We start from the raw sequence: 17,810 nt of genomic DNA on the forward strand, positions 1-17,810 counted from the left end.
AAGTGATCTGTACCCAAAATTTTAGAAGTTACCTTTCTGCCAAAGGTTTACAATATCAAAGAAAAACCGCTTGACCAGCCCTTCTCTCTCTTAGGTCTCCCTCCCCAGAGGCATCAGTTCTGATTCCTGTTGGAACTGTCCGTGTCCTCTGCCATTTACCCCTCTGTGTCTGTGAGTCACACACCTTGCTGTTTCTGTGTTAACCAGCTGTAAACACTACCTGTGGGTTTTGTGCAAGGAAGCTGATTCCCACACCACCCACTCTCTCCTTTCTCCCACAATTCCTCATAATTAGCATAATCGCTTTTTGTTAAATAAACAGCCATGAGTCTTTATAATCATGCTGTGTGATGTGTAGAGATTTTGGTTCTGGTTTTCATTGTCTTTCCCTCTAAACCAAGCCACACCCTCTCTCCACCCATCCTTTCTCGTATATGCCTTCATTTTTCTCTGAGTTGTTAACCGATTCTTTCTTTTTGGGGAGTTCCCATGGTTTCAGTGTGACCAGGACAGGATGCTTAATGCAAGGGATTGTTGACAGATGAGACCATAAAAGGAACCCAGATCTTAATGGACCTTGAATGTCAGGCTGAGGGACTTGCACTTCAGGGTGATACGGTACCAGGGAAAGGTTTCAGGCAGGGAAATGTCTTTCTGGAACATTCCTCTGATAGCTGTGTGAAAGCACCATATGGGAGCTCTCAGACTGACGTGGAGAGGCTGTGAAGGCGTCTGCATCGACATCTCCCCAGCACAACTGGTGCCATCTTTAAGAAACACCCACACCGGGGTACGTGTCTGTTGAGCTGCTAACTGGCTCCGCCTCTCTCCCTGTACCAGCCTCACAGGGAGGCGGTGTAGGCACGGCAAAGATCCTATGTGAGCATACTTAATTAGAATTTCTCAAGATTCTTCTTGAATTATCTGGTCACAAAATGGTTCATATAATGGACAAAAAGAAAGCCATTTTTCTCCACTCCTATCCACCCCCCCCACTTTTCTTTTAAAGTAAAAATAACTCCAGCGTGAGTAGAGTGAGTCCGTTCATTTCCCATCACCATTAGAATTAGAATTTATTCTCTACACTAAAGTTCAGTTCTTAAGATGAAATCATACAGTTTAGGTGGTACTTATTTATAGGGAAGATTGGACACTTTCAAGAGACCAATGTTAGTGTAAAAATTCAGATCCAAAAGGTTGCTCAGAAAGAAACTAGGGTTGCCAGTGGAAGTGATTTTTCTGTTGAGTCAGAGTCTCACTGTGTGGCTCAGGCTGGCCTTGAACTTGAGATCTTACAGCTGCTCCCTCCCCAGCTCTAGGACCGCAGACATGTTCCCCCGCAATTATTTTTATTTTTGCAGACTCTCACCCTTGCCATCTTGGATTTTTCCACGAACTTTGCTATTAGCATTCATTAAGAAGAAAGCCCTACTGTGGTGAGCGGTTGGGGAAGGTCCAGATTTTCAAAAGACCAAGCCTCTGACTACCTCTGCAGTGTGCACGTGATTTAATTGGCTTCCCTAGTCCTTTAAATTCTGCTGGTATAGCCATACTTGCTTTTCATGCAAAGGATAGAATTTTATTTTTAATAAAGATTACTACTGCTTTTCCCTGTAGTTGGGAAATTTAGCTCATTATCTAACTTACCACCAGGAAATTCAGTGGCAGAAGCTATCCATCGGGTCCAGAAGTCGACCATCATTGATGGTTCCTGTCAGTGACCCAGCCCGTGCGTGTAGCCAGCACTGTCCAAGACTCTTTTCAGAATTACTTCCTTTGGTCTCCATTGCTATCTTATGAAATGTGATTACTCAGCCTCGTTTTCCAGTCAGGGAGAGAAAATGAGGCTTGCTGAAGGTGTTATGTGGGTACGTGGCAAGATCTGGATTTTAGATGAAGCCGATCTGACTTTGTCGGTTGAGATACTTTTAGGGGTAACTCACCGCATTAGCATCAAGTAGCGGGGCGTGCTGTTTTACACAAACGAAAGCCCAGAGATGGGGTGGATTGAGGGTTAGTTTCTCAGGAGAGGGATGGAATTGTGAAGGAGCGTTAGCTTTCCTAGATCTAGTCAAGCTGACTCCGCTTGTATCTGGAAGACGGCCGTTAGTTGCAGTACAGACCATTTGATGGTCAGGAAAGACTGGCTTCATAGCTATTGATGTTAAAAACAAAGAGGATTTTCAAGAAACCACCTTTGAGTCTTGTTGTCCCAAACTAGTCACATTGTTCATTTCTGAACCGTTCATTGACCCAGGAGAAGGAGTCACCTCGCTGTCTCTCAGACACCTTCAGCAGTGGTCACTCCTCTGTCAAAGGTCGGAATGGAAGCCAGAGGGCAAAGCTCTTTTTCCATCTTCACAAGTGCCCACATAATTGGTGGAGCCCAGTGTGCTGTGGAAGTGTGGACACCCTTATTCAAAATTTATTAGAAGAATTCCAAGATGGTAGCAGAATATGAAATAAAGAATGAGGTTGTCTGATTGTACAGCACTTGGGGGACCGGAAAGGTGACCTACTGGCCTGGGCCACATGCTGCACAGTGTTTAACGCTGAACCTCTAGCTTCTGTTTGAGATGAAACCTTTTTTGTCTGTTATCATGTTCTCTGTGGTTCATCCATGGCACGGCAGACAGTAGGGGCGGGGGAACGAGGCAATACAGGCTGAGCTGTTTCCTGAAGTCTGAGGAAATCTAGCAAGGATGCTGATGATGCTGGCCTGATTCTGAGGTCACCCCCAAACTTCCCCATCGCCCCTGTGCGCCTCCTAGCGCAAGTTTTGTATTTTGAGCTTGGGACGTTTTAATTTAGTTTCTGATTTTGGTCTTTTGGGCTCTAATGCCCACTGGAGAATACCACCGCTACTTCTGGACTGCGATCACACATTTGACACAGGTGGCCAGGACAGCCACACTGTCTTATGGTTTGACTTTTCATCTGTGTTCACCATGTCGTGGACTTCCTTCTCGAGGTGACTGGCCTTCAGATGGGATGTTCAGAAGTGGCCATCACACAATGTGTGTTCTTTTCTGACTTGGGAAACTGGTCCTCGGTTAGTGAGTGACGGCTGTGGTGACTTTTGTCTCACACCGAGAATCATGTGGACTCCGGGGAGAGCCAGAGTTATAAAGAAATGTTTTGACAAGATGGCCTAGTTGGAGACCCCAGACCAAAACACAGGGAGAGTTGAATAACAAGAGCTGTCACCGTAAAGACATCAGGAGGGCAATGCTTAATTAAATTAATTGCCTCCGAGTGGCGCAAACCGCATCCCCTCTATTTTCTGCCTGCCTGCTTGTGCTCGCCCTGTCCCTGCTTATTATAGATTATCCTTCTCATTTAGTGATGTCCATCTTCAAGGCCTCGGGAGATTGCCTCTGAGACCATGGACAAAACGTCCGCAGTGTGCCTGCGGCATGCTGCCGTCTGGTAGTTGTTCATTGTCCTTCTAGGTCCTCTCCAAATCTGGCGAGAGAATTCCAGTCCTTTCCAGCCCTCACACTGGCCATGCAGTGCACCTGGGATCTTACTGATTTCCATGCTGCCTTCAGTTAGGGCTCATTGTCCCAAGCCTGGCCCCCGAGGAAAGCTTGCCGTCTTAGTGGGCTCTCTCTCTTTCTTTCTTTCTTTCTTTCTTTCTTTCTTTCTTTCTTTCTTTCTTTCTTTCTTTCTTTCTTTCTTTCTCTCTACACCCCTCACCTGGCCTTGTACATAGTAGGTGCTAGTGTTTGTCTTGCCTTGAGGTCAGAGGAGGGGAAAGGTCTGTGTATGTGGAGGCTCCAGGGGTTCCCATGATCCTCAGAAAGTCTGAGGTTCCCCCTGAAAGATGCAGCGTGCACTGGGGTGAACCAAAGCCAGGGCCAGAACAGCTTGAGCTGTCAACCTCACACCAGGCTCTCTTCTTGCCTCGGCCCTCCACCTTCAATGACCAGGTTTCCCCACCAGTCTGCTGGGACAAGAGTCCTCTGGGAGCCTGCCTGCAATGCTTTCCTGTGCTGACCACAGCCCAGCACAGAGGGCCAGAGAAGATGCGTCTGTACTCCTAGCACAGACCTCGAGTGTGCGCAAAGGGGGCCGGCAGACAATCTTCACAGAGACTCTGACATTTAGAAACCGTCCCCAGGGCCACATTGGTGTCCTTGAGAGGGAGGAAAAGAGATGTTATTTCTGAAGTTCCTCCAGGCACGGTTCCCATATGTCTGGACATGCTTGCTCCTCTAGAGCCTTCCCTGGCCAGACCTCAGGTCCTACAGAGCCACAACCAAAATGAACCCGGGCCTCCCAACTGTCTCTCTCTAGGCCACTGAATGCAGGGCTACAAGTGGTGCCCATTGTATTCAGTCAGTCAATCTTCGCAAAACTGGCTGTCTCCAGCTTTACTGGCAGCCAAAGGGAGTGGGGAGAAGGGGGAGAAAGTTTCTGGCCCTGCGGGATTAAGTTAGTCCTGAGTTTGAACCGACCACCTCCTAGGCAGCCTGGTGCTTACCATTCCCTTGAATTTCCTTCTGTGTGAAATGAGGGGGATGGTATTGTCTTCATGGTGCAACACCATGGCGTGGAAAACACCATCGTAAAACCTTAAACACAGTGCCTGCCTAGCACACAGGAGGCTTCAGTGCTTGCTCCTGAGAAAAGGGGGCCGCACCCAGAGGTGCTCCCGGGGTGACTTGACCCAAGGAAGGGTCCCGAGAACATTCACAGCCTCCGACAGCTTTTCCCTGTTTGGAAGGCCTCTGCCCGATTTGCACGGGCAGTTAAGAGAATGGAGACATTCAAAGGGGTCTGGTCATATTTTGTTTGATGTCTTCCTTTCTGGGGTGATGCCTAATATGTATCAGATGGCTGGATTTGCCTAATTTTAGTCATTAGATTAAGGAGGGATGAGGTAGTTTGTCCTCGGGGATAAAAATAAAAAAATCAATGGGAGTAAGTGTGATTAGTAACAGTGCTCCTGTGTTATATAGCAGGAGCCAAGGCGGAGAAGAAAACTGCAGACCTCAAAATTCCAGTGGGGACGAGGGAGGGGCCCACGGGGACGTGCCCTCCACTGAAGGGCCATTAAAGGCAGTTGATGGCAGCTGGCAGGAGGGGGCGTCATTTCTCTTTGGGACGGTAGCCACTGGTAGGTGGCCAGTGTACCAGCGGACGGCTCCACAGCCGCGCACATTGAAGCGTCCTCTGATTAGACGTGGAGAGGTATAAAAGCAGCAACTGAAAACAGCGTGAAGCTGGGTGGGCAGAAGAATTTGGCAAGAGGAGCGAGGGGGTGGGGAAGACGGAATTTTACATTGTAGACATGTGTGAAATCCTCAGAGTAAATAAAAAAACCATTGCATGATTTTAAAAGCACAGACCATGTCACCATGGCCCACAGACTGTCCTGGCCCATCTACAAGCCCAGAGGCACAGTTCTGGTTCTGTGCTGATCCTGCCCCGCCCACTGAAAAGCACACTCCCACTTCTTACTCAGTATCCACAGGGCATTACAGGGCATTTGCTGTGTGAAGTGAAAACGGACATGCTTTACTGGAAAAACCGGATGTTCGCGGAATTTGCTTAAACGTTAGGGAAGTCTGAGATGGTCATATCTGTTCATTTTTTCACCCACTGTGTGGCAAGTATCGGCCCGGGTATAAGTGGGACTTATCTCAAGGGACCCCCAAATCAATAAGAGACCTCTACAGACTTAAGAATTGGTGTACCCCTGGGTGAGTTCAGGTCCTCGTGATCTCAGGATCATGGTCACAACGCATGAACGACCTGCAGAGTACAGAGCTGCATCTATCTGCAGCGTGAGGAAGGGCTTGGATGTGTCCTTTCAGCGTCCAGGATGAGTTTCAACCTCAGGGAGCGAGGAGGAAGCAGGGAGACACCAGAGTCACATATCTCTGCCTGAATCAGACACCCGAGCCGGAAGGACACATTCACCGGCGGGCAGTAGGGATGCTCCAGTCCAGCGGAAACTGAGTGAGAAGAAATGACATCAGGCAAAGACCCTCCGTACCAGCCGCTTGACGGGCAAAGGCATGGTGGGCAGCATCCGCCCCACTTTTCCTCTCAGCCATGGTCTTCATGGTGCAGTCAGCAGAAGTGCTGGGCACTTACGGGACCTCACAATCCCGCACTGATTCCTGCATCTTACGAGTCACATCGTCCGACAACAGTGTTATGAGCAGTGGCCATTTTGCAGAAAACCCCCCACCCCCAAAGTGGGTTCTTCATCCTACTGCAGCCCTGGCTGTCAGAGCTTCTGATCAGTGCTGATCCATGTGACAGTCAAGGCATGGGGCATGAGGATCAGGAACAGAAACTCCAAAGCTGACTGCCTAGGTCTGGATCCTGTCTCCATTAGCAAATCTGCCTTTGGCCAACCTACAAAACCCTCTGCATCTTAGTTTCTTCAGCTACAAAATGAGACTCTTAGTAGTAATTGCCCCCACAGGGTTCTAATGCAGATTGGAGTAACATGTATGTATCAGGTATTTAACATGTATGAATCAGTTACTTAACATGTATGTATCAGGTACTTCTCTCATTGCTAGGCAGTCTAAGGGAGGAAGGATTTATTTGGATCATGGTTCCAAGGATGGGTCGATCCACCATGATATGGAAGGCATAGCCATGCAAGCATCAATCCGTGGCAAAGGCAGCCTGTGATGTGATTGGTTCAGATCTTATCAAGTCAGGAAGTGGGGAATGCAGGCCTCTGTGGAACCAGAGACCACTATTGCCATCAGGGCCAGCCCCCAGAGACACACGTTTCCTAAACAGGCCACAGTCTCAAAGGATTCGCCACCTCCCAGAATAGTCGTGCCAGCTGAGAACGTTCAGCCACATTCCAGTGGAGTCTCTGTCCCCTTGGAATCGTCACACGCAGTCTTTACTGTCCATGCTTCCTATCGCGTTCTGGTCTTCTGACCCCCGACCCCGCTCGGGCCTAGAAGCTCTGTACACGGCATTCTCCCGCTTCTCAAGCCCACAACTCCAGAGCCTTTCACATTCCGCAGGCCAGTCCAGGGTCCAAGAACGCCATGGTCAGGTGTCTCTCTGAGAACCCACTCTTGGGGCCAGTTTTCTTCTGTCTCAGTCCCTCTTCTAATTGCTATGACAACATGCCCAACAGAGGCAACTCAGGGAGAGGGATGGATTTCACTCATGGTCTCAGAAGACATCAGACCCTTCTAACACGGACGGCATGGCATCCGGAGTGGATTACGTCCTTAGTGGCGTGAGCTTGCGGCATGGCTTGTTCACAGCTTGGTGGACCAGAAAGAGTCCGCACGTTCAAAGCCCACACACACAGATTCACCTCTGCTAAGGTCACAGTCTCCAAGATTCGGCCTCTTCCAACAGCTGAGCCCTCCGCACACATGAGCTCCTGGGGACCATTCACGTTCAGACCATAACAACACGCATGAAACAAAGCTGCCAATTCCAAATTTGCTCCTCTCCTCTCATCTCATAACAAAAAGAAAAAGAGAGAAGAGAATGGCATTCAGGTGCGAACGGAGGCTGGGGGCCAAGCCCGCAGCCCGCAGGTGCCCCTGATTTCCCAGGACGCCAGGCCTGGGTAGCCATGCTGCCTCCTCCGTGTCTGTCTTGGTGCCGGCTACAGATGTTGACAGGAGGCATTTTCCTAGGACACCCTGAGCGCTTTAAATTAGGCAGAGCGCTCATCGCTGTGGCTGTGAATATCACTGTTTGATTAAGGTTCTGTACTGGCTGCATTATTTGTTTCGCAAACCTGAGCCAGGCTGATTGGATTTCTTCCCCTTCCGTTTTTTAACATAAGTAGATTGTGAAATTGGAAAAATAAAATATTCCGCAGCTGAAAGAAAAGAATCCGCTTGGGGAATGAGCCCAGGTGGACGCCTTCTGCATGGAAATCAAGTTCACGGCACTAGGAACCTTGCTGACGTGGGAAACAGAGGCCGGAAAGGGACTTGTGGTGTGGCCAGTGTGTGGCAGGGAAGGTGAGATTTGAACCTGAGGCCGCTGGAGGTGAAGTCACGGTGCTCACATGGCCCACCATCCTGTTCTGGCTTCTCATACCTTTCTAGCCAATCTGTCACCTTCATCAAGATGTACCAGGGTGAAACAGTCCAGGATGCTATGGCTGTCAAAGGGCAAAGAACCCCCAATCACTGCCCGGGAGGGTGTCTACCAGAGAGCACCCTCAAATACAAACAATGACAACAGCATCTACAGGGACCGTCCTGACGGCCAGGTGACGCGAACAGGAGGGTTACCTGCGGGGAGTGTGCCGTGGCCCTCGCCAGGACAGGCAGGTGAAGCTACAGATGCGTGGCAGTCCTGTCTTTGCACCGAGTAGCAATGGCACAAGAGCGGATTGTGCCTGTGTGTGCCTCAGTTTCCCCTTCTGGAATACATGATAGATGTAGCTCAAATAGAGGACAAGTGCCGTGGGCCGTGTGTTTCCTTAGCTCTTTCTGTGGACGCTGGACTGGAATCTCCGTATTTCACACTAGGAAGGAATGCACAAGGTGAGTTCCGTCACACGTGGAGTCCATGGCTGTGTCAATTTCAGGCGGCCTTCCTAACACAGAGCCATGTTTCCCTCCTACTGCCTCAGAGATGCTTGGCATCGAAGACGCTTAACAGAAAATCGGTCTTTCTTCCAATGCTTGGAGGCCATCATAGGTATGAGTAATACATCTCTGTGGCCTGGAGACAGAGTCAGGCACTTGGCAATGGGCTACGAGAAGACAATAATGTGTCCTGTTTCCAGTGTGACCAGGCTTTGGACATCAACGACTAGAAAGCCTGCTCCCAATCTGCGGAATGTGTATTGGAAAGAAAGCCCAGCCCTGGTCAGGGTGATCAGCTGATGCCTTCGGCTTCCTCTCCCATCAAGAAGTGTGTTAGGAGGAGAAAGGAGCCCGTCGCACTAGCAGGGTGCCACCATGCTGTATTGAGACTTGACGGGGTTGGATGCTACAGTGCTTGGGACTCACAGGTTTCACATTCAGCTCTGAAAACCTGGAGTGGCCACTGGGTGGTCTCTGAAGTCAGGCTTGAGGGTCTCTGTGCGTGGGCACTGGGTTAGCCACCAAGGCACACAGAACTGCAGGTTCCCAATCCTGAAAACACAAAAAGTATCCATGGTGGTATTCCTTTTATACCATGACTCTCGTTTTGGGAGTCCACAACACTGCAGGCTTCTGCACCCAAGCGCTGTTGCCGGCTGTTGGGAAACACGGAGGGTTTTAGGTATTTCAGGAACACCGATGCTTTCTTTCCACTTGGTCTGACAGTCTTCAAACTGCACAGGGAGCACAGCTGACAACCGAGGTGGCTGTAAATGCTTTATGTTTTCATCAGCAGGTAGGATGGTATAAAAGGAGAATAAAGGCTTGGCTGTCGGAGCTCCTGAAGGGAACACCTGTGTCGTGGAAACAGACCCCAGTGCTGAAGGTCAGGGCACTTTATCGGGTCATTTTCCTAATGCTCTTTACCCAGAGAGCATCCTCAGGAGGAAAAATCGCCTCCATCTTGTTCCCTTCTCTCCCTGCCCTTTACTTCCATCAGTAAATGCTGAAGAACTGGCCTTATCTTGTGACAGACGCTGGCACACCTCGGTGACAACAACAGGTTGACTGGAAGGGCACAAGAACCCAGAACAGGCTCGTGGGGTGTGTAATTGCCACGATTAAGGCAGAACAGCTTCAGATTCAAATCTCCCCTCTCCTTCTACATACTACCCTCGTCACAAATGTTTAGTGAGCCACCTTCCATCAAACTCTCTGTTCCAGTGGGCTCTAAGACTGGGGATGACTTAGTGAGGTATGGAGGCTTAAGAACCTGAAGGACGAGCCTCCACCTCAAAGTAGGGAGAAGGGAGTCACAGAAAACTTGGAAGGGGCAGCTTCTAATTTGAGTCAACGTGATAATGCAGGCGACATGGCCTTCCAGTCAGAGCAGTACATGAAAAGCTGTGGCTGAAACAGCTGCTTGAGGGGCTCGGATGGACTTGACCGTGGAACCTTTCCTAGAAGGCTTCTTGTTCTTCTCTGGCCTGGTCTGGATTTACCCCTGTTGAAGTCTCCATGGAGACAATCCCACTCCTCTTCCGAGCTCAGTCTGTTTGAGGGCAGCAGGAGCGCCCACCCGGCTGTCTTCTTTCTAGGACATTCCCTAAGAGGAGCAAAGGGATATCACTAGGACTCAAACTGTCAGAGCCTGGCAGAGACTACCAGAGATCCTCTGTTGAATAGAGGAATCCCATTTTCCTCATGCACAAATTGAGGCCCATCCAAAGTCATGAGTGAGTTAGTAGCCATACTGAGAAGTTCTTTAGTCTAGAACTCTGCTACATGGGGTAAAACTGGGCATTTAACTTCCTGGCATGTAGACTGTATGAACAAATCTATGAGGCTTGGAAAACTAGTCCTAAGCTCTTAGCAGGCTTCTAGACATGCTCACACTGTCTTTAAGCTCTACCTCTTTCCAGACTGACAGGATTGGTCCTCCACCTGTTCACTGGGACCATTCCATACCTCAGGAAGTCAGGGAAGTGCTGATTAGGCCAGCAGAGGGTCACCCTCCAGTGTTGAGATGATCCTGTCTGGGAATCTCCCCTCGGCCGTCTCTACCTATCACAGAGACTGACAGTAGACCGCCCTTGTTCTTGGTGCTCTGCATTCCACAGGCTGTGTATCTGTTCCAGCACACCCTCCTGCTGAACACACACAGGCACTCCTGCGTGGAAGCATGCACACAGACACACACACACACACACACTCCCTCCTGCCTTACCTGTCAACTGCGGCCTTTGTTGATTCAGGCCTTGACCTGACTGTTTAGGGGACAGACCGTTTTTGAAAAGGCTGCAAAGGTGACAGCGACAGGAAGGGGCAGCTCGCCTGACAGCCAGAAAGCTCTCCCAGAACAAACTCAGCCTCGAGGTAGACGTAGATTTAAGTTGAAGGAATGTGTGCACCCAGAAATGACACCCTACCACCACTGCTTCTGGCTTCAGCTGGCCTTTTCCAACAAATCTGTGACAGTTTTGCTGCGGAAACCCTGCCCAGCTGGCCTCTGTTGACAGCAGTGCTCACAAATCCAGAGGGAATCCTGCAAGAGGCATAGAAGCAGGAAGCAACCCATTCTTCGCTTTCACCTTATTTGATACCTGGCCAATACAGTATATCCCATGCACGGCATGCTGGGGTATCTTTTGCAACCAGACGTTCGTGAGCAAATTATCACAGGTTCACCTGAGACCGATAATCCAGTCTTGGAATTCAGCTCAAGGACAAGGGAATCTCAAGCACGCTGTCTTCAAGGATCAGAGAAGGGCAGAGGACGGTCTAGAGCTCAGAGCAAGCAGTAAAGTAGCTGTCGACCCTCCCAGTACTGCCGCAGTGCATGTCCCAAGGATAGGCTCACCAGTCCGAATTCGTCAGCTTTCCTAACTGTGTTCTGCCAGGGCAGCCGCTCAGACTCCGAGAAACACCCCTTCCTCGTTTCCAGCCCCCTCGTAGGAGTCTCTGTATCGGGCAGAGGAGCTTTGGTGTGTGCTACCTCACTGTTCCGACCTGAATGATGCCGAGCATTGCCACAGTCTGGGGTTTTGCTCTGCCTCACGTCAGTGAGAAAGTCAAGCAGCCATCTTGCAACCTCCAGTCTGTGTTACTCTTTGCAAGGGAAGTTCTGCAGGGACTGCCCCACCTCCAGGGCCCGTCCCTCTCTCTAAGTCCATCTAGCACGTCAGACCAGCTACGACTGAGAATTCCTGTTCGCTGGCCACGGGAGCGACCTTGGTGAAAGTGAGCAGCAAGCATTTCACACAGGGGGAAAGTGAACGAAGGGAAACCACGCCCCAGAGATCTACCCCTCACCTCCCGCTCACACCAGGGCTCGCTTTTAGATCAGGGTCCATGGCAGTTCTCCCTGACCCTTGCTTGGGACCTTACAGTTTGCCAGTTACTGTCTCGTGCCTTTGCCAGGTGACAGAAGGTGGAACTCAAGTTAAATAAACCGCGGAGGCCGAACTGAGATTAGCAGCGGAGCCATCAGATGCCGCTGCGGCTGCGCTGACAAAGAGCTCCCCGGCCTCTCTAAATTGGTCCTGCAGGCCAAGGCTCATTAGCAGAGGTCTCAGTGCCTCTCCATCACCACCCCGAGCCAGTGGTGGTCAATGGCATTTTAATGGAAGCCAAATAATTCTTTCTGTTGGCATGCTCGGGCAGCTGGAGTTTTTGTGTTTTATGATAATTAAATACCATCGTCTTTCGTATCTGACGTTCTTCGGGGCCCGATTAATGACTGCCGTGCACACTGGGGTCATCATTAACTCCGGCGCAAAGAGAGCCTTGGGCACCTACCTGTCTGCGGTCTGGCAGAGTTGGTGTGTGCGGGCACCTGGCCCGGAACCCTTTCTTGGAGCCATCTGATTTTCTTAATTTCAGCACTTGAGCCCCGTGGCTGAGCCAAAGCTATGAAAGTTTATGCTTCTTTTCTCATGAGCGTGGGCTGCTCAACTGCAACTCATTTCCTAAGAAGGCACCTGCCATTGACCTGGGGCATGCTTGGTTTTCTATCTCCCACCCCTGCCTCATCTCCCGCCAGGCTCAGTGCTAAAGTGGCCCCAGCACCAGCTCCTACCTTTCCAATGATGACCAGATTTTCTAGCCTCTTCCCTCCAGGAAGCCACCACTTCAGCCTGTCCCATTGTCCCTACCTCCCCCACCAACACCGCCCCTCACAGCCACTCATACTGTTGACTGAGTGTGCCCCCAGCAGCCAAGCTGGCTTCTATCACCGTGCACACTCATTACTTTCTGCCTGGAGTGCTCCCCAAACACAGATCGTACCTCGCCTCTCCTGCAGCCTCCGAGAGCCCAGGGGCTCGAGTCAAGCCTCCACCTCTGTGCCTCCAGGATGCTCCGGAGGGGCTGGAGTACAAGGTGACATACACCCTGTATGGCAGACATTGTTGGGTGCGCTTGGCCTGTCCTGGCTCACTTGATGAACATGAGTGAAGGATTTCACACGACAGCCTTGGAGCCAATCTGCTGAAGTTCAAATTCTGGCTCCCTCTGTCGTGTAAATGTGGGCAAGTTACTTGATCTTTCTGTGAAGAATAACAATAGCCTCTTCTTTTTGGAGCTGTTGCAGGGTTTCCTAAGTAAAGCCTTTAGCGTCTGTTACTTGGTAAGTCCTCAATACATATTTGTATGATGAGGCCTCACACAGTTCTCTCAGCGGGTGCTGTCTAACTAGATTGAGCATTTCCAAGTTGATCATGCTTGTGCATCTTTATTTTGAACTTATAAAAGACCACCATCTCTCCCTCTTTTATTGGCACCTTTGACACATGCACATTTGCTAAGTAAGTAGTAGCTAGAGGCTGAGAAAGTGGTGACTTGCCCTAATGTAACATCACCTGTCAGACCCAGGGCTGAAGCTGCACCTGCTATGTGAGACCCCTGGGCCCTGCTCTGTACTCTTCTTAACCAGCAACCCCTGAAACTGATGCTTGTCGGGGATGGGGTGCACATCTTCATCTGAGAACCCATCAGCCCCTGAAACAACCATAGGAACCTCCAGGGTCCACGGTGAGCCCAGGACAAACAGATTTGGTGTTTGCCCTGAGAAACTTGTCGAATGCATCCAACAGCCTTTCTCTTTGAAAACCTGAAGCCCTAGACAGCTCACTCGAGGGACAGGGCCATCCATTCCGGTTACTTCCTGATCTGTGTTGAGCTCCGGGTACTTTTCTGGCTCCCAGGAGCTAGTGGACTGGTCACAGCCGGATCCATCAGGCATAGGAGAAGGGCACTGCCCTTCTGCTGGGCATTTTCCTGTCCTCCCTCTTCACTTCTTTTGTTTTAGAACTTCTGGTATAAATGCTGAAGACTCAGCCCCATGGAGCCATCTAATGCTTTATGGGTTGGCGATACATTCATGTTCCTTTAGCATTGCTGTGGACCAGCAGCTACTGTTTGCAGGACTGGAGTGTAGATCTATCAGCTACTGTTTTCAGGACTGAAGTGTAGACCTATAGCAGAGCGTTTGCCAACACGTGGGGGCCAGGGTTTAGCCAGCAGCACTGGAAAGTAAATAGTACTATGTAGTTAAAATGCTGTATGCCAGGCACTGTGCTGAGCACTGACATAAAGCATCTTATTCAAATCTCAAAACAACCATATTCGGTGGCCATTGTCTCTAGAAAGAATTCCCCAGGAAACTATGACTCGAGAAGTTCAGCAACTTGTTAGACATCATAGGTTCTTTTTTAAATTATACATTAAAATTTTTTACATTTATTTATGGGGTGCCTGTGTATGAGCACACATATATGTGCGTGCCTATACATGTGTGTGTGTACATTTATGCCACAGTGTGTGTATGCATGTATGTGTGCACACAGGCTTATGCCATGGTGTGTGTGTATGTGTGCGCACATGCTTATGCCATGGTGTGTGTGTATGTGTGTGCACACACATGCATGCACACATATCAAAACATGCATGGAAAGCAAGAAACATTTTTCCCGTCCCACAGTCACAGCTTGTAAGTAGAAGAGACAGAATTTGAACTCAGAGCTGTGGGCCAGCAAGGCCCAGTCCCTTTCTGTGATCTGCTCCTCTGCTCAGCACTGGCAGGGCACCACCATGGGATTCGGGCTGGGGACAGTCAGCAGAGACACCGGTGCTCAGGGTTTCTGCACCTGTTAAATGAAAGATGATATTTGAGAACCATGGCAACCGCAAACGTTTGCTTACTTATGTCTCACTGTAACTCAGGCTATCACAGATCATTCTGTGTAGCCCAGGTTGACTTCAGATTCCTATGAGACAATCCTCCTGTCTCAGCCTTCTTCTGGGATTATATGCATGAGTTACCAAATATACCCAAGGAGCTTTTTAGAAGAGCCGTTTCTGGAAAAACAGACTTGCAAAACAGATACTCTAGTGGCCTTCACTGAAGCTGGTGTTTGTAAACCACAGTAGCTCGTGTGTCGCCACATGGACCAATACGGGATCTATAGAAAGAAAGTATGGATTGGAACTGCCGCAGAATTTTACAATGATCCAGAGCTTCTAAACAGTTGCTGAGGCAGGTGTCCCTGCTCAGACACAGAGCAGGCATCTTGCTTTAGGCCAGCATGTTCCAGCCCAGAAACCATGCTCCTCTCTAAGGGCACTTCCACTCCCTCTGGCCATGGACTACAATAATCTGTGTTAGATGCTTAAGAAACAGAGTGAGATGAGACATCCTCCCTTAGCGGATTTCCTTCCCATTGACAGCCAAGGTTGTTAGCATTGGAACACTCTCATCTCAGTCCCAAAGGCACTTCCCATTCCACAGATGAGAAAACTGAGTCTCGAAGAGGCGATTCACCTGGGGTTCTATGTTTAGCAAGTGATAGAATCTAGACAGGACCCCAGTCCCCCAACTTCCTGTCCTGTCACACTGCTCAGCTCTGTGAGCTGAGGCCTCTGTGAGCGGCTTAGGTCTCCCGCAGGCCTGTCTGTCATCACGACAGCAGTTTCTGTTTGCCTGATTCATTAGCCTTACCACATTCCCATGAGAACTCGAATCATCCACCCTGAGACCTGGTTTTCTGCCTACATCTTAGTAAGAACAATACCCATTGCTCTGAGTAACTGAGGGGGACTAAATAAAGGATTTCTCTACCTCCTCATCGGTGTGGGGGCTCAGACCAGCATTTGGCACACAGCGTGTGCTCGGTAAGTATGCTGTTAATTCTGAATCACCCAGACACAACCCAGCTCACTCTTCCCCAATGTCATCTTCTCCCGGAGGCCATCTGGTCTAGACCTCCGTGGGTACCTGTGCTTCCTACAGACGTCACCTCTGCCCTGGCTCTGTGTTCTTAGAAGAGTCTGCTCTCAGATACCTGCACATTGCACGCATTTACCTTGCTGACTTCATTTACCATGCGCCGTTCCCAGGAATGGTGACTCTCAGACTGAAGCGTGGGTCAGTCGTTGGGACGCTCTGTAAAGTCAGATTCCTGGGCCCTTAGCCCAGGGTTCTTGGATCAGTAAGTCTGGGTCAGGGCACCAGAACTTCCATCTCAGACACACTCACTCCCAGGTGAGGAGGCCATAGGTGTGAGACTATACTCTAAAGACAAAACCCACGAAAGTCTGAGAGACAAAAGTGAAGTTGTGGACAGGGATCCAGGTCGTCGGCATGGGCGGCTAGACTCTTACATGCTCGCGTCTGCGCTCTCTCTCTCTCTCTCTCTCTCTCTCTCTCTCTTGCTCTCGTGGTCTTGTTTCTTATTACTCTCCTAAAGCAGTGTGTGGGGTGGGCATTTTTATTTGTTTTTTGCCCCAACACACATGTAGAATGGAAGGAACTCAGAAGTACCCGTGGAGTACAAATTTGACTGAATGAATTAACGTGCAATTTGCTAGTGCCAGACACATTCATTCTCACCCCTGCGGTCTTGTTCAGTCCTCTGTGGCTGTTCCTCCCGCCAGGGGTGGCGCCCAGCCAGCAGCCCATTCACCATGACTGCTTGTTCCCCCAGATCACCCCAGCGGCCTGCAGAACCACCCTCGGCTCCGGACACCACCGCCACCACTCCCCCATGCCCATACCCCCAACCAGCACCATGCGGCCTCCATCAACTCCTTGAACAGGGGCAACTTCACCCCCAGGAGCAACCCCAGCCCGGCACCCACAGACCACTCACTCTCCGGGGAGCCCCCGGCAGGCAGCGCCCAGGAGCCAACCCATGCCCAGGACAACTGGCTGCTCAACAGTAACATCCCACTGGAGACCAGGTGGGTCCCAGTGGACCAAGGCTGGGAGGGCATGGGTGGGCTGGGTGGGCAGAGGACAGACCAACCAGGGTCTAGGGCCTGTTGGTGGCCAGGGCAGTAGGGACTGTGTCTCTACCTCCTGTCTCTTTGGAGAAGCTGATAGGAAATGCCTTGTCTTGGGCTGGGACTCTCCAGTAGTAGGAGAGAGCTGGGGAAGGCTGGGATTCTCGAATCCACCAGAGCCGAGGCCCAGCGCTAGCCTGCTGCTTCCTAAAGGTATGCCATTGGTCAAGTTGATAAGTTCATGGACGTTGCTTGCCTTGTCTACACAATGGCAATGCAGCGAGTTAGGTAAGGCTTTTGTAAAAGTGGGCAAGAAACGTACCAAGGAGGTAGCCTGAGTATAGGACAAGGCAGGCACTCGGTTCCATTTTGTCTGGGTCCTTAGCTCAGCCAGTTGTATGTGATTTCATTGCTCTGTGGCTAGCATCCGACCTGTCTGGACTATGAAAGGACTCTGTGAAGGTCAGTCTCCCCTTCCCTTCTTGCTTCCTGGTCTGTTGGCCCTTCTGTACCCAGATAGTTCCCAAGGGTTTCCATTAGCATCGCTAGCACAGGCTTGCATGTGGTGATTCCATGTATTCTGCATACATCGCATGATGTCCTCATTCAGGAGTTCGGGAAGGTGAGAATCAGTGGCTCTGTGGCCAGCTCGGGTCACACAGGAGACACAGGAGGCTGGTACAATGCATGACTAGGACTCGAACTCAGGGCACCAGACCCTCCGTCCAGTACTGTTACCCTGCGGCTCATTCCCTTCCTGCAGGATTTGCCATGGGGTGTTTCCTTCAGCTCAGGCCTGCCGCCATCTTCCTCCACCATGCTTAGCCACTGTTTTCCAAACGGTGTGTGTGTGTGCACATGTGTATGTGTGTGTGTGTGCGCGCGCACATGTGTATGTGTGTGTGTGTGCGCGCGCACATGTGTGTGTGTTTATAAAAACCATGCGACCACTTAAGAAATCATAGGAAGATAAAAAGAGAA

At 50.3% G+C, this 17,810-nt stretch overlaps 1 protein-coding gene across 6 annotated transcripts in view; it reads left to right on the forward strand.

The window, feature by feature from the left end:
* Nucleotides 1-17,810, forward strand: part of Tenm4 (teneurin transmembrane protein 4) — a 677,803-nt gene that overhangs the window by 457,312 nt on the left and 202,681 nt on the right. For all 6 annotated transcript variants that reach the window (XM_075953236.1, XM_075953232.1, XM_075953234.1 and 3 more), the window contains one exon: nt 16,532-16,787. In XM_075953236.1, the coding sequence (XP_075809351.1) occupies nt 16,532-16,787 (256 nt within the window). The remainder of the gene's footprint in view (nt 1-16,531; nt 16,788-17,810) is intronic.

This window comes from Microtus pennsylvanicus, chromosome 18 (genome assembly GCF_037038515.1).
Source record: "Microtus pennsylvanicus isolate mMicPen1 chromosome 18, mMicPen1.hap1, whole genome shotgun sequence".
NCBI lineage: Eukaryota > Metazoa > Chordata > Mammalia > Rodentia > Cricetidae > Microtus > Microtus pennsylvanicus.